The sequence below is a fragment of the Epinephelus fuscoguttatus genome, linkage group LG13 (assembly GCF_011397635.1).
Source record: "Epinephelus fuscoguttatus linkage group LG13, E.fuscoguttatus.final_Chr_v1".
NCBI lineage: Eukaryota > Metazoa > Chordata > Actinopteri > Perciformes > Serranidae > Epinephelus > Epinephelus fuscoguttatus.
In genome coordinates this window covers 454,742-470,408 of record NC_064764.1, presented here as the reverse complement: position 1 = coordinate 470,408, position 15,667 = coordinate 454,742, and the positions used below count along the sequence as shown (strand labels likewise).

The window sequence follows — 15,667 nt, the reverse complement described above, 5'->3', positions numbered from 1 at the left end:
ATAATCTAAAAGCATGTGTATGTAAAATTAAACTCTGGATGAGTCAGAACCTTCTCATGTTAAACGCTGCCAAGACTGACCTAGTGGTGATCAAGCCCTGTAATTACAAGCAGTTGTCTCTAAAGTTTTGTTGTAATGTTGATGGATGTATGATCACGGAGAGTTTGTGCATAAGAAACTTGGGAGTCATCTTTGACCATACTTTATCTTTTCAGCCTCATATCAGGGAGATCACCAAATAAACCTTTTTTCATCTCCGTAACATTGCTAAAATCCGCCCTGTTTTGTCTTGTTGCAATGCTGATATCATCCTCCATGCTCTTGTGTCTTCTAGATTAGACTACTGTAATGTTCTTTTCTCTGGCCTCCCTGCATCTGCTACTCGTAGTCTTCAACTTGTGCAGAACACTGCCGCTAGAATTTTGACCAGAACCAGTAAATACAGTCATAACTCCTGTCTTAGCATCTCTGCACTGGTTGCCTGTCCAGGCCAGAGCTGATTTTAAGATCCTTCTTTTAACTTACAAGGCATTACATGTCTGGCCCCATCCTACCTATCTGAATTACTCACACCCTATATTCCGCCTCGTCCCCTGCGCTCTTTGAACTCTCACCTTCTGGTCATTCCCTCTGTAAATAAAAAATCAATTGGTTGCAGGGCCTTCTCCTACCGTGCACCTTACTTATGGAACAGCCTCCCGCTACATATTAAAGAATCCACTTCCACTGCAATTTTTAAAACACTAATTAAAACACACCTGCAAGCCACAATGAACGGGCCCTCACACCTCTGTGCAACTCGGGGGTGCTGGCAGGATGCCGGCTGATGCGTCAGTTCATGTCAAAGTCCCTCATTCGCTCCTGGAATGACTATTTTACATTTTGTACCACTTCCTCTTCCCACTAAAGGGAGTTGGAGAAGGCACTAAGAATATGTTATGTTCCTATACATGAAATATAGACCACAGCATGTAAATTTCAGGTAAATCAAGCAATTCGTGTCTGAAAAGATGAATTTCCTGTCGTCGCTAGGTGGCGCTGTGTTCTTCACTAAAGATTGACATAGGGTTAGGATTAGGGATGGGACTGTCATCAATCCTGTGAAGTTCGGGGAAGATTGGACCACGTATGCTGGAGTTACAAACCACTTCCCGTTTATGGCGACACATTGCAGTTAAAACGCCTTGCCACGGTGACACGGTTTGACGAAAACTCAAGCTTCGAATAACTTTTCTTCTTCAAGGTCTTGGGGTGGGACAGACCAAGGTCTTAAGTCGATTGGATGAAATCTCTAGGTCAAGTTCATTAATTTACAAGCCCTAGAAATGGGCAAAAATGCACAAAAGTGGCACAAGTAAATTCAAAATGGCGGACTTCCTGTTGGGTTTGGAGCATGGCTCCTAGAGGCTTTTTGTACGTCTTAGAGTGTTACAGATGCCTACCAAGTTTCATACATGCAGGTCAAATCAGCTTTGGGGGCTGCTTCATTGAAATTTTCTAGGGGACGCTGTTGAGCCATCTTGGCACATCAAAGCACAAAAATCACATCAGACAACAGAAATTGGGAACTCTTATGTGTGTGACACGTTTGGTGAGTTTTCAAGCATCCATTGCCCCTTAAAAACAACTTTGTGTTTTATGGCGAATGAGGCGGTGCCACAGTGACAGCGTTTGATGAAAACTCAGGAGCTTCATTTTTAAGTATCATCAAGGTCTTAGGACTTTTATCAGCAGTTTTGAGGTGCTAGAAGACGGACATCAAAGAATGAACTAAGTGACTTTCTGTTGCCAGTAGGTGGTGCTATTACGGTGATTCAAAATTCCTCTGTAGATGTTTTCAGGGCTGGACTGTCATCATATGTGTGAAGTTTTTGGAAAGATATGCCCAAGTGGAGTGAAGTCACAGCAACGTTTATCATCATGGCAAAACATCAAAATTCACCGCCAGGCCATGGCCACGCCCTCTGACGAAAACTCACAGTTTCCACAATAAAGCATCATCAAGGTCTTATGGCTTTTTTGACCAAGTTTGAGGTGGATGTGGTCAACTTTGTAGGAGATATTCATCAAAGTCTAAAACATAACATTTCCTGTTGTCAGTAGGTGGCACTATATCTATCACTAATTATTAATATGTAGATGTATTCAGGGCAGGACTGTCATCAATCCTGTGAAGTCTGGGGAAGATTGGTTAATGTAAGCCAGAGTTATAAACTACTTGCTGATTCGTGTCAAGTCCTGTAAGTTTGACGCCATCCCACGGTCACACGGACTGACGAAAACTCAAAATTCAAATAACTTTCCTTCTTCAACATCTTGGGGTGAAGTCGATCAGATGAAATCTCTTGGACTAGTTCTTTAATTTAGGCCCCCTGGAAATGGGCAAAAATGCACCACAATTGCACAGTAATTTCAAAATGGCCAACTTCCTTGTGGGTTTAGAGCATGCCTCCAAGAGGCTTTTTTTGTACTTTTTGGAGTGTTAGACATGCCTACCAAGTGTCATACTCCTGAGTTAAACCAGCTTCGGGGACTGTTTCGTTGAAATTTTGTAGGTGGCGCTACTGAGTGATTTTTTGAAAGCCAAGCATGAGACCCTTAAAATATCAAATTTTTCACCAGTTCTGATACATCTGCAAAGTTTCATGAGTTTTTGAGTATGTTAAGCCCCCCAAAAAGGCAATTCATTTGTCAGAATCAGAATCAAAAGAATCAGAAGAAGAAGAATTCCTTGCATTTCAATAGGGTCCTCGCACCGCTTGGTGCTTGGGCCCTAATAATTGATGGGGAGAACCAGCACAGCAGCTGAAAGGGTTAAACGGCCATCCACAACACTGCGCTTACTAAATACTGAGTACTGGGCAGCAGAGCTCTAAGAGTTAAAGGGCAGCAAGAACACAAACCAGGTGCTGTGGTCATTCTTTTTAATCTCTGACAGCTATAACATTGCAGATTTCTTCTTGCCCTATAAAACTATATCAACAAAAATCCTCATGGAATAGCACTGACTCAAACACTTCACTGCTGCAAAAGACACCTAATGACTGCATTTGATTTTTAAGTTGAAGCATTTGAGCTGGGGGTGCAGCTGGGCTTTCTCTTGTTAGAAAATAATGGGTATGAAATAATGCACACATACAAATGTGAAACTGAAACTTTGGGTAACTGTTCTACAACTGGTCAATCTGTCAACCCAAACATCCATTATACCACAGGTTAAAAACTAACTCACAAACAGTCAGATAATCTGGAGAAACTGCTTGCTGGTTTGCAACCTGTCTGATTGTCTGACTGCTGTATTTCTCTCCATGTGGGATTTTGTTGTATCCATATCACTGTGTTCCAAGACTTGAGTCATTACTTTGGTGAGTCTGAAGCCATTATCTACATTTTTTGACAGTGTTATCATCACTGTGTTCAAGTCCTGATATCTGATATGAGAGAGAAGAGAGAACAATGGACATGGACCAAAGTACAGCCTGCAGATCACAGACTGAAATGTAATAAATAACATAGCATCAACTTTCCTGTATGGGAGAAAGATGAGATAGAAGCAGTGTACTGGTAGCTTAGGAGAACATAGCAAGAAAAGCACAGGTGAAACTAAAAACATGAACACAGGCTCAGTTACATTGAGTGTGCCAGCAAGCTGCCCCAGTGAGCCAGCATGCAAAATACCAGGACCTCCCCTACAGGGAATGCAGCTATCATTAATGCTATCAAATACAACTGTGCTTTCCTACTATGACATGTCAAAGTGTCTGCTTTGAAAAGGTCTATTATGTATTCTTCTTATGTGCATTATTTTCAATTTCTTTCTCTTTGTTGAAAAACAAAAGAAAATTAAAGCTGTGAGCAGCGTTCGGTCGGACCTCGGGCTCTCGCCGTTTCGGCCTCCAGCTCACGCAGACAGTGCGAATTATTCGTAAGAGTAGAAATGTCGATAAAACAAGCAATGTCCAGAGTGCTAGAGGTCATTTTTGGCCATAGAGGGACTTAATATAACAGTATGTTACAATATGTATTTAACAGTCATAATCACAACAGTAGCAACAGTATTATCAGTAACTAGAAAATGCAATTTCTTCAGAAATTGCGGGTGTGAATGTGACTGCGAACGCTGCATAGCTTAGACTACACTGGAATGCTCGCTTGAAGCACTGAATAGTACAATACATTTCTTGAAAACTTTGCCTTGGCCGGGGAGCATACCCGGGTCTCTGTCGCCAACAACAATACCACATGACCAACAGAGCTGTTTAAGGATGAAGTCAAGCCAGCTAGAGAATCTCGAAATGTTGAGAAAACAAGCAATGTCAAGAGTACGCAAGGTCATTTTTGGCAATAGAGGGACTTAATATTACAGTGCTGTTGGGATTCACGGGACCACATATGATTATTTGTCATTTGGTAAAATCTAAACTGGAGATTTAAAGGCTTCCTTCTCTGCATGCTCTTTGCTCTCCAAACAAAGACAGCTATTTGACACGCATCTCCAGAAGGTCTCACCTCACACCTCAGTGAGACAGAAGTCTCACAACTTGATTGGACAGGACTTTTACACTGACATGTGACTCTGTGATGTCACAGGCCTGTAGAAGGTCTGTTCCCTTCCAACAGATCCCTCTCTTGCTCCAGCTGCTGAACAGCTCACATCTCTTTCCGGCTGGGCCTGGAACAGCCCAGAGGCCCAGACCCTTGCTCCGTAGCCCCAAACCACTAAAGGGAGGGCAACTGATGATAGACTCTCTTGCAAACACAACCCGAGGCAAGCTCAGTTTGGTAGTTTGGCAGACCGAGGTGTGCTGAGATGGGTGTGGCCGCGCAGCAGGGGGAGGTGTCGACAGATCCAGCTTGGCGCAGTTACAGTTTCGTGCCAAAAGGCTTCGCCGAAGGTGCGCTAAAAGCTCGCCAGCTGAAACCAGGTCTACTGTCAGCGCAGGCGGAACGCAGCCAGTGTAGGCCACCAGTGTACGAATGTGTGTGTGAATGGGACTCGTAGTGTAAAAAGTGCTTTGAGTGGTCGGATGACTAGACCATTTACCATGACTGACATGTAATTTATAGTTCTGCGTTGAATCGACACATAGGTTACCTATGTTATAGCCTAACGTGCACCTCCCCAGATTTGTAACTATGATCACAGTGACGCAGACCTCCTGTCTGTCGCTGTATACTGACACCCTTTCCCTCAGAAGAAACGGAGCTTGTATTTACTTTTAGTTCACAGATAAGAAACATAAAATTGTGACGGCAGTAAGGCCTAAACTAAAATAGCATTCTAAGTCTTGTGTGTGATTTATCCTTCAGGGATTTATACTTTGGGATTTATCCAGGTTTCATATGAGAAGAGGGTAAGATCTCTGGCCGCTAGGCTAATCAATACAATGTAAACTGCCATAGGCTTGTGTTAATAACGTTAGCATGTTGTATTTGTTTAAAAAAATGTGTTTTGTGCAGGACAGTTGTTTTGCCAGTGAACCTTTTGAGTTGTTATGGAGCCAAACTGTGTGCCGTTACCTTTGTTAAATGCTGCTGTTGTCCCTGATTTTATATGAGAAGAGGAAAAGATCGCTAGTTGCTAGGCCAATTTCTATAATGTAAAATGCCATAGGCGTGTGCTAATAACATCAGCATGTTGTATTTGGGGGGAAAATGTGTCCGGATTAACACAAGTGTTTGTCTGTGAATGCTGCGAGTTATAGTGAAGCCAGTTGGTGTAATTGTTTTTCAAACTGTCTCTATTAAGCCATATTTAATGTGTGTTTTGGGTGTGTTTGAATCAACTAAACTTAACAGCACTTAACAGAAACCTCTGCCGCCAACTAGTGTTTTGGAGGTGTAACTGCAGAGTGACACAAACACACCACCGCAGAAGTAAAGATGCTCACAACGGCATAGGCAACGTGCGTAGGGTCTCCGCACAACCATAAATCCCCTTTCACTGGGACACTTGTTAAGAAAAGAGCCATAGTTATTACGTTTTTTCTACTCAAATAAGTCAAAAAGACTGCTGGGAACAGCAAAGTGAGAATGTCAAGGTACCCAACAGAAAAGCTGCAAAACTAAGACCCAAGCTGTACCAAAACCAAAACTCTTCTTTAATTTAACAAGGCAAAAATATAGCTCACAAAGGTAAATTATATCCGACACTTTTGCTTGTCTTAATTAGTTTTTGCCCAAATGAGCACTGCAAAAAATACACACAGGAAATACCAAGTATGCCAAGTTTTACAATGCTGTTTTCATTGCTTTTCAATATTGGATGGGCTTGGGCAGTAAAAAATTTTGTCATATCTGAAATTTCACCAAGGTATACAGTATATGACCTACCTTGTTAGATGTGAAATATGTTTTTTTCCTGCTCTCTCTGCTGTTGCTGACCTGCTGTTTACACTCCTGTAATGTTATTCCCACCCCCACAAATCTGAGTCACTGTGTCTGTCAGCGCAGCTGCCTATTCCACCAGTAGAGAGTGCCTGTTTTTGACAGTATTGAAAAACATACCATCAGGATTTCTTAATACCCTGGTATACCTTAATACAGTGATACCGCCCGAGCCTTGTGGCTGTATTCTTTCATTAATTATCATTATCACTTATTATTCTCTCAGCAACATGCGCACACGCACGCACGCACACACACACTATATAGTTTTTGAGCATCGACTCACACTTTGATGATTTTGTAGAGTCTCTTTCTGTTGTGGCTGGGTGTGCTGCTCCGACTGGCTAACTCAAACAGCTTGTCTACCAGGGCTGCATAGTCAAACTGCAAAACAAACAAAACCCTCATTTAAAACCAAACTCACAATTTGTCACCATTTAAAATGTCCATCATCTGTCAACCTGATGACTAAAAAATCAAATTTAATTGTTCAGATTATTTGAATATGAAGTTCTTCAGTAGGAAACTGATTCAATACAGAACAGAAGTCTGAACCAGAAAACAAATGACATAGTAATCAATTCTTATTCAGCTGCTCACTTTCAGGCAGTTCCCTCAAAGCTTTTGCCCATTTTATAGATAGATCTAGACTTGCACCAATTACAATTTTTTGGGCCGATCCCAATTTCCGATTTGCATAGTGTTTGGACAGGCCATTCCGATTTTTTTCAAACCACATTATAGCACACAAGATATTGCAATATTTTCTATCTTTCCTTTATTAGAGCATTTCAACCAAGATACAACCAGCTTTTCAATAATCATCTCAAACAAACAAAAACAGTGACACAGGTTAAGAAACATTTTCCTTTTTGCTCAAATATACTTCAGGGAGAGTATTAAAATAATTAAATAAAAAAGGCATACATAAATAAAAACACAGAAATAAAATAATAATTCTTGGTGTATAGCATTTGTGGGTTATTTCTTGAAAAAATAAAAAAATAAAAAAATCTCCTGTGGAAATTTCTCCATCTCTCTTTTGATGTGTGTGGGTGAATGATTAAGGTGAGAAGCCTCCCATGTTCCACTTCCTCACAAGCCGTGAGCTGCACATGTGCGTTGCTGATGTTACACAATGTCAATCATGCGGCACGGCGGGAATCTGACCGGCGTTTTAAATCGGCATATTTTAGACTGACCGGCCAGTCGCAGGTCATGGCTGATCACATGAAAATCGTCCCAAGCACTGCCGATTAATCAGTGCAAGTTTAAATAGAACACTTTGCATTGCTGCAACATACACACTGATTTTCTTCCCTTCGAGCAGCAATATTCAGTCTGTTCAAATGATCAGTTTGCAGATTACATTCAGCCTTTAGAATGAACATTTTGTCAGCTTGATGTTTTTAATAGATGTGTTACTGAGAGGAGGGGCTAGTTTTATCTGATGGTATGTTCAGCCACAGCATTGTGTTACTTACCATAACAAAAGAAGGCAACAAAATGTTCCTTTCTAAACATCTTTCAAGTCTTACCAACATTGTGTTTATACTGCCAATGTAACTCTGGATGGAGGCAATCTAAATCTACAAACTATAATAAGCCTCAGAAAATGTGCAGCACAGGGGTGGGTGGATATATACCAAAATGTTGATACTCTCAGTACCACGTTTTCATTTTGAAGATCACTCCTAGAATCTCTCAATACCAAAAAAGGGATTCGTTTCTCGCCTTTATGCTGTATCCATTAACTGTCTGTGTAAACAACACATGTTCTCTTAACTTCTCCACTACTTTTGAGTTGTACAATGAACAGAACGGGGTGTACGTCTGCCTGACTGCTGTCCATGGATGGTCAGCGTGGAAAGTACGTCCAACTCTGACTACTAGAATAGCAGTGATGGAGGAGGGAAATGCATCAACATCCACACCTCTAACAGAGACAGAGTTCATGGGCTGAGTCTGTTCACAGAGGCTCAGACAGGAATATCCAGGTATATAGCATATTTTAGTGAAATCACATCTTCAGCATTGGTTAATGTTCATTTTCATACTGTAATTGGTCATCATTGGTCATCATTACTGTTATTTAATGGGAGTTCTGATTTTTAAAGTGGGGTTGTAAGAAGTACTTATCCATAGTCAGTATATTACATACAGTGGATGTCAGTTGTTATGCCCTCAGTTTGGAGAAGCAGGCTGGTGTCCGACATGGAAGCTAAACAATGTACTGCTGTGGAGGGGTCAGCAACAAAATGTATTTCAGCCACCTAAAAACATCTATAACAGAGTAAGTGTGAGGGTCCAAGGACAGAGCGATGGCGTATGCTGTAAAGCCCTCTGAGGCAAGTTGTGATTTGTGATGTTGGGCTTTATAAATAAAACTGAATTGAACTGACTCTGCTTTCATCAAAGCCACCAGACTCCATTGACAAAAAGAGTAATTTTGGCACAGCAGCTGCTTGTCTACCATTTGCTTGATCAGATCGTTAGTGTTATTTAATGACTTTGGTGAAAGTCACATAGTAACACAAAAAAAACACTGATACAACTGATACAGGCAGCAGTAGACCAGCAGCTCCCGTGTTTAGTGATAACTGAATTATAGTTTTTAAATCATTGGAATCCGACTTTGAAAAGAGCAATGTAACGGCTTCAGTCCCAACTAAAATCGCTGTTTGACATAAAGGTTAAGTATTAAAAATACTCTCAATACAGTGTGCCCTTAAATCGATATACATTTTTTGTTAAGGGTTTTTTAAATCAATAAAATACGTTTTGTTGCTGACCCCTCCACAGCAGTACATTGCAACACCATACAACACCACTTCAAAATATCCAAACTATCCCATTGAGATTATTCAACTCATAATCATGACCCACTACAAAACAAAATTCACCTCTTTTAATAATAAAAATTGTCGCATTGGTATCACTATCAGTGATTCTTGCACTACAAACCGCAAGGGAATCTGGCCAGAAAACACACTGATAATCTATTCTAGATCATGTGGATGCAGGGAATGTGACTTATAATCAAGTATAACCAAGTCATTTTTTCTTGGGCAAGTCAAGTCAAGTCACGTCACAGGTTATGTCAAGTCAAGTCCTGTAATAGGTCAAGTCAAGTCCAAGTCAAGTCACCTTATTATTGTAATTTTACCTGCAGAATCTGATCTTAATAAAGTGAAAAGACAAGATATAAGTAACTGTCAGTAAACATTAACTTCATCGCTGCAATGTTTACTTTGCAGGGACGACCCCCATGCGCGCGCGCGCGCACACACACACACACACACACACACACACACACACTAACCAAGGCAGCGGCCAAAATCACCAATTTAGCTCATTTAACCCTGTGTTGCTCGTTCATAAAACGTACAGCCGGTCTTGTGATGAACCGGTCTGAATGTTCGCTCATGTTTTCTGGGGTTAATGTTAGCAAATAAATTAACCTCGGCTGAAGGGCGAGGACCCTATTGTTTTTGGACCCTATTGTTTTTGTAGCGTTTATTATAGAAAATCATGAAAATAACCCCTAAAGTGCCAAAATGGGCTCTCTAGCACCACCTAGGCACACAAAAATGGCTGCTACGGCCCGTAGGAACGTCGTAGAAACATGAAACCAAAACTGCCGTGTTCGTCTCATCAAGACCTACAAATCACGCGCTGACACCCCTGACCTAAATCCAACAGGAAGTGAGCTATTTGCCCTTTCAAAGTAAGATTTTGCCTCAAAACTGCTCTTCTTAAAAAAACATCTCCTCCTACACCATTTATCGTATCGGCTTCAAACTTGCAGGGATGACAGATCAACTTGTGCTAATCAGATCTTCTGTATAACTTTTTCATTACTCGAACGGTTTGGATTTTATGGGCTTCATAAGGTGACATGTCACAAAATGGCCTGACCATCTTTGAAATTTGTCCTGCTCACAGATATTTTGACATGGAATCTCTCACACGTACACATTTTTGCTGAGTGGCTCCAAAGTGAAGGGAGCGCCGATTTCTTTCTCATTCACTCCCATGTAAACTCAGAGGAGAAATTTCTGGAAACAGCTGGGGTGCAACACATTTTAAACTCGCTCCTCTGACCACATTTTTGACTCTAGGGATATAAAACACAACACGTGCGTTCACGAGAAGTGGCTGTCTCTCACAATCACTTTATTTTCTTGATTGGACCAATGGTTTGGGTATAGGAAGAACTTGTTTGAGGAGTTTAAAACCCATATTAAACAGCCTTTGCTGATCTGCTCTCTCATGAGCTCTGTGTGTGCCCCTCACATGCAGGCAAGTCATTAATCGCCATGACAACGGCTGCACACACAGACACAGCCACACAGCTCTGTGTGTCTGTGTTTCTCACAATCTTTAAAGGACAGATTACAGCAGCAGAAACTTCATTTGAAACAGCAAATACACATTATTAACCCCTACAGTGCCAAACTGGGCTCTCTAGCGCCACCTAGGCGCACTAAACTGGCCACAGTGGCCCGTAGGAATGTCGTAGAAATATCAAACCAAAACTGCCGTGTTCGACGTACAAATCACGCGCTGACACCCATGACCTAATTCCAAAAGGAAGTGAGCTATTTGCCCTTTCGAAACAAGATTTCGCCTCAAACATGCTCTTAAAATAACATGTCCTTCTACACCGTTTATTGTATCGGCTTTAAAAGACACACACATGCCACCTCAATTGCTGCCAAACAGATCTTCTGTATAACTTTATCAACAGTGTGGGAATGGGAAGAACTTGTTCGAGGAGTTAAATCTCCACTAAAACAGGTCTCTTCTCTGTGTTCTGTCGCTGTCTGTCTCTGCTCTTCTGCCAGGTGCGCCTACTTAATTACCATGGCAACCGCTGTCACACACAAACTCACAGAAACATGATGTGTGTACGTGTCTACATCTTACATGCAGATATGACAGGGGCACAGTCTCCATTTTAACCCTTTAGGTGCCTGAGTTTATTGAGGAAAATATTTCATTTTCATTTCAACATTTCAAAAGACTATGGCTTGAAAGTGGTGAGAGATAAAGGCATACTGTAAATGACAAAAATATTCATCATGACCCAAAGTTTGTCATGGGAGTAAATTAACTCATCTAATTTGCATATTGTGGCGTCATTGGGCAGCGGCCACATTGGATTTCATAAATCTCAGTAAAACAACATAGTAGTAGATTTCTTTTCTTTTGTATTGTTTTTGTCATCTTATCCTCAAAACAAAAAGGGACGGGAATGTGATGGGAGTAAATTAACTTATCTAATTTGCATATTGTGGCATCACTAGTAGGCAGCCATATTGGATTTCATTAATATCAGTAAAAAAGCATTTTGAACATATTTACACAGTGGATTTCTTTTGTTTTGTGCCATTTTTGTTGTCTCTTCCTCAAAATAAAGGAAGAGGAGTCTGATAGGAATAAATTTACTCATCTAATTTGCATACTATGACATCACTTCTACATACCTACAGCTACAGAAAGCATTCAAACATCAAAACGTTCAGCTCTGTAAGGATTTTCTGATGTTTGTGGCAATATGTTTGATATTTCTAAATAATTCACAGTGACGACATAAGCTGGGGGCCGAAACGGGCGCACCAAGGTCCCGCCAAACGCTGCTTGCAGCTTTAGTTATTCTTTCTTTCTTTCTCCCGCCGTCTCTTTAAACTGGAATTTGACCCCCTAAACATGCTCCAAAACTCGCCACCTAGCAGTCTAGGCACACTAAAATGGCCGCTGCAGTCAGTAGGAACATCGTTGGAAGATCAAACCAAAACAGCCGTGTTCGTTTCATCAAGACCTACAAATGACGCGCTCACACCCATGACCTAAATCCAACAGGAAGTGAGCTATGTCCCTTTCAAAGTAAGAGTTTTCCTCAAAAAAAGAAATTCCTTAAAAAAATCAACTAGTCCTACACCGTTTATCGTATCGGCTTCAAACTCGCACACATTACCGTTCAACGTGTCCTTATCAATTATTCTGTATAACTTTTTCATTACTCGAATGGTTTGGATTTAATGGCGTCTTACAGGTGATATCTTCCAAAACCTCCTGACGATTTTTTGGGCCCAGTGCGACGGGTAGGAACTACTTAGAAAGACCAAACCAAAAAACTGTCTCATTCGTCTCATAAAGACCTACAAATGTCGCGCTGCAACCCCTGACCTAACTCCAACAGGAAGTGCGCTGTTCTTCTTTGAATGTAAGATGACGTTTTTCACAAATTCTGTCTCTCAAAAAATATTTGCTCCTACACGAGTTTATAATAACTGCTTCAAACTTGCACAAATTACAGCTCTACCCCTGGTGAACATTACTTGTGAAGGACTTTGTCATAAGTGGAACGGTTTGGATTTTAGAAGCGTTAGAAGGTGCAGGACACAAATCCTCATGATGATCTCTGTAAGAAAAGATGAGGGCCAACACACTGTAAACTTGTGATTAAGGTCACATTTTTGAGTCCATAGACATACAACATACGGGGATGCTCCTTAATTAGCAAGCTGACTTTACATAGACGGCATATCATTTCAATTTCTCCTGACATTGTGTTGTTTGGTTTGTTCGCCGCTCCGCGACATGGGCGTTAAGGCCTGAACATACTCGGGCGGAACATATGCGGAACGGACTCTGCGGAGGTCCGCGCGGACTCAAAGCGGATGTCCGCAAGCCCTGTGCGCGCAAAGCTCAGATTTTACGACCGCGCAGTCTTCGCTCCGCACACCAGTGACTGCTCGGCATGTATTTTTCACACCGCGGGGATTTTTCAAGGACATTTTTACAGGAAACTACAACGTAGAAGTGCGCTCGACTATGAAAGCCCGAATGACTATGGACATTCCTCGCGGAGTCTGCTCCGTGTTGACCCCCCCCCCCCCCCCCCCGGTCTCACTAAGCAGCTGTCTCACTCTGACAGTTTGTGTGTCAGAGTGAAGTGTGTGTGTATGTGTGTGGTCACACAGACATGACAGTATAACGTTTACCAAACTGTCCAGCTCATGGTCCTCATTCCTAAAACTTTGAAAGAAATGCCTGATACCAAAAACCTGTAAATACAAGATGTCCTGGTGAAACTCTTTTACCTCATTAAGAATTGGAATACTTGTAGTCCTGCTCAGTTTCTCCACTGACATTAACTAGTATATATTTGTGTCTGTTTGCTGCACTTAGATCCTCACAACAGCCAGTACACATCACTCAAGCTTTCACTAGGTCACATGATTTCAAATGAATATGGATGTGTTGTTTGATCATCACACATGTCAAAGTTTCATTAGGTCACATGGCTTATGTCTACAACTTTCAAAATATAAGCTCACACCACCTTCATAAGAACCCTTTACAGTTTTTAAAATTGAGTTTGACTTATGATTCTGGCTATTGTGGTACAACATGTGGGAAGTATATATTAATATCTGATAGTATACATATGTGACAATAATCATATGTGTATAACAATGGTAGAAGTATGGCACACACAGACAGACAGACACACACACACACTCCACTCCCTGCCCCCCCCCCCTTCTCTCTCTCCCTCCCTCCCTCTCTGCATGTCACTAACTCGGCCGTCTATGTCTGTCTGTCTGTGTGTGTCATACTTCTACTGTTATTATACTCATATAATTATTGTCATATATGTATACTATCAGATGTTAATTCAACATATTGTATCACAATTGCCAGAATTATAATTATAATATTATTACTTTCATTAATGTTGTTGTACGCTACTGTCATTATCGTCTGTCCTGCATCTCTCTCTGTACATTGGGTCCTCGGAGGACAGAGGGATGTTGTATGCTGTAAAGCCCTGTGAGGCAAATTGTGATTTGTGAGATTGATTGATTGATTGATTGACTGATTATCAATCAGTCTGATCAGACTCAGACTGATTGATTGATTTGGTTTTCAGAAGCCATCAAAGTTCTACTCCCAAGTCATGGGCTTATTGCCAAAAATGACCTTGCATTCTATTGACGTTGCTTGTTTTATCAACATTTCGACTCCTACGAATAGGCTAATTCGCACCGTCTACGTGAGCTGGAGGACGATAGCGAGGGTCCGAGGTCCCGCCCATCGCTACTTTGCAGCTTTAATTTTATATTCAAACTGAAAACATGATGTGAATAACACTCAAGTCATTCAAGTCATCGTGTCTCAAGTCAAGTCCCGAGTCTTTAACTTCCAAGTCAAGTCTCAAGTCTTTTATTTTTTGTCAAGTCAAGTCACAAGTCATCAAAACAGCGACTCGAGTCGACTCGAGTCCAAGTCACAATGACTCGAGTCCCCATCTCTGTCTTTCGCTAAGAAGGAGTTGTAAGATCGAGCTGACCCACTCTTAATAGTCTTCTTAGCGACCAAACGCTCACAGCTCCAGCCGCTGCAGGCACATTAATATTACACTAAGCAAGGAGACGTTAAAACAGTGCGCACCGTATATATTTTGATCTATTTCATACTTCAGATTTATATTGTTTGGCATTAATTGATGACAGAAAAGAATGAATTTCATTCTGCAGGGAAACGCGTGTCCTTACTGTGCATATTGAATCTTGAATCTATATGTTTTATGAAGACCCTGTGTGCACTCACAGCTGTCGCACAAGTTACGCACCGAAATCTGGCAGAAGAAAAATAATAATAAGAAAAATAATTAGTAAATATAGCCGCGAGCGGCAATCTGCGGGTTCTAACCTGTTCCGCCCCAAACCAGCCACCGTGACCCTCATCTGCCGTAGTGCAAGACGTTCCCCACTCTGTCCCTGAAAGCTCCAAGCAATACATAGTCTTTCCAAGTCACACATTTCTTGAAATCGGGTTTTCAGCTAGCCTATATGCTAATAACATTTGTGGTATACTTTCACATAGAGGCTCCATCTGAGAGCAAATGCATTGGCTAGGAAGATGCAACAAAATGATGTTAATGATTTTTGGAATGAAGTCAAGATTATGAATCATAGTAAAATACCTTTGTCCTCCAGTATGGAGGGGGTAAGTGGCAGTGTACATATTATGGAATTATGGAGAAGACATTACATGGAGCTTTTTAACTGTGTTAAAAGTGATGTTTTTACTGTTGGCGATGTATCTCATGATAATGTGGTCATAAGGCCTGATGATATAAGTTACGCAATTGGGAAATTGGCTTTAAACAAATCCTGTGGCCTTCATCTGATCTCTGCAGAGCATTTGAAATTTTCATGAATGAAATTTTCATTTTCAAGAATGAATGAATGAGTGAATGAATGAA

The 15,667-nt window shown here is 41.2% G+C and overlaps 1 protein-coding gene across 2 annotated transcripts in view; it reads right to left on the bottom strand.

The window, feature by feature from the left end:
* rrp1 (ribosomal RNA processing 1) overlaps window positions 1-15,667 on the bottom strand; it is a 74,512-nt gene that overhangs the window by 34,318 nt on the left and 24,527 nt on the right. For both annotated transcript variants that reach the window (XR_007450799.1, XM_049594835.1), the window contains exon 10: window positions 6,674-6,771. Coding sequence is in view for 1 of the 2 variants with exons in the window: in XM_049594835.1 (XP_049450792.1) it covers window positions 6,674-6,771 (98 nt within the window). In the remaining variant the exon portion in view is untranslated. The remainder of the gene's footprint in view (window positions 1-6,673; window positions 6,772-15,667) is intronic.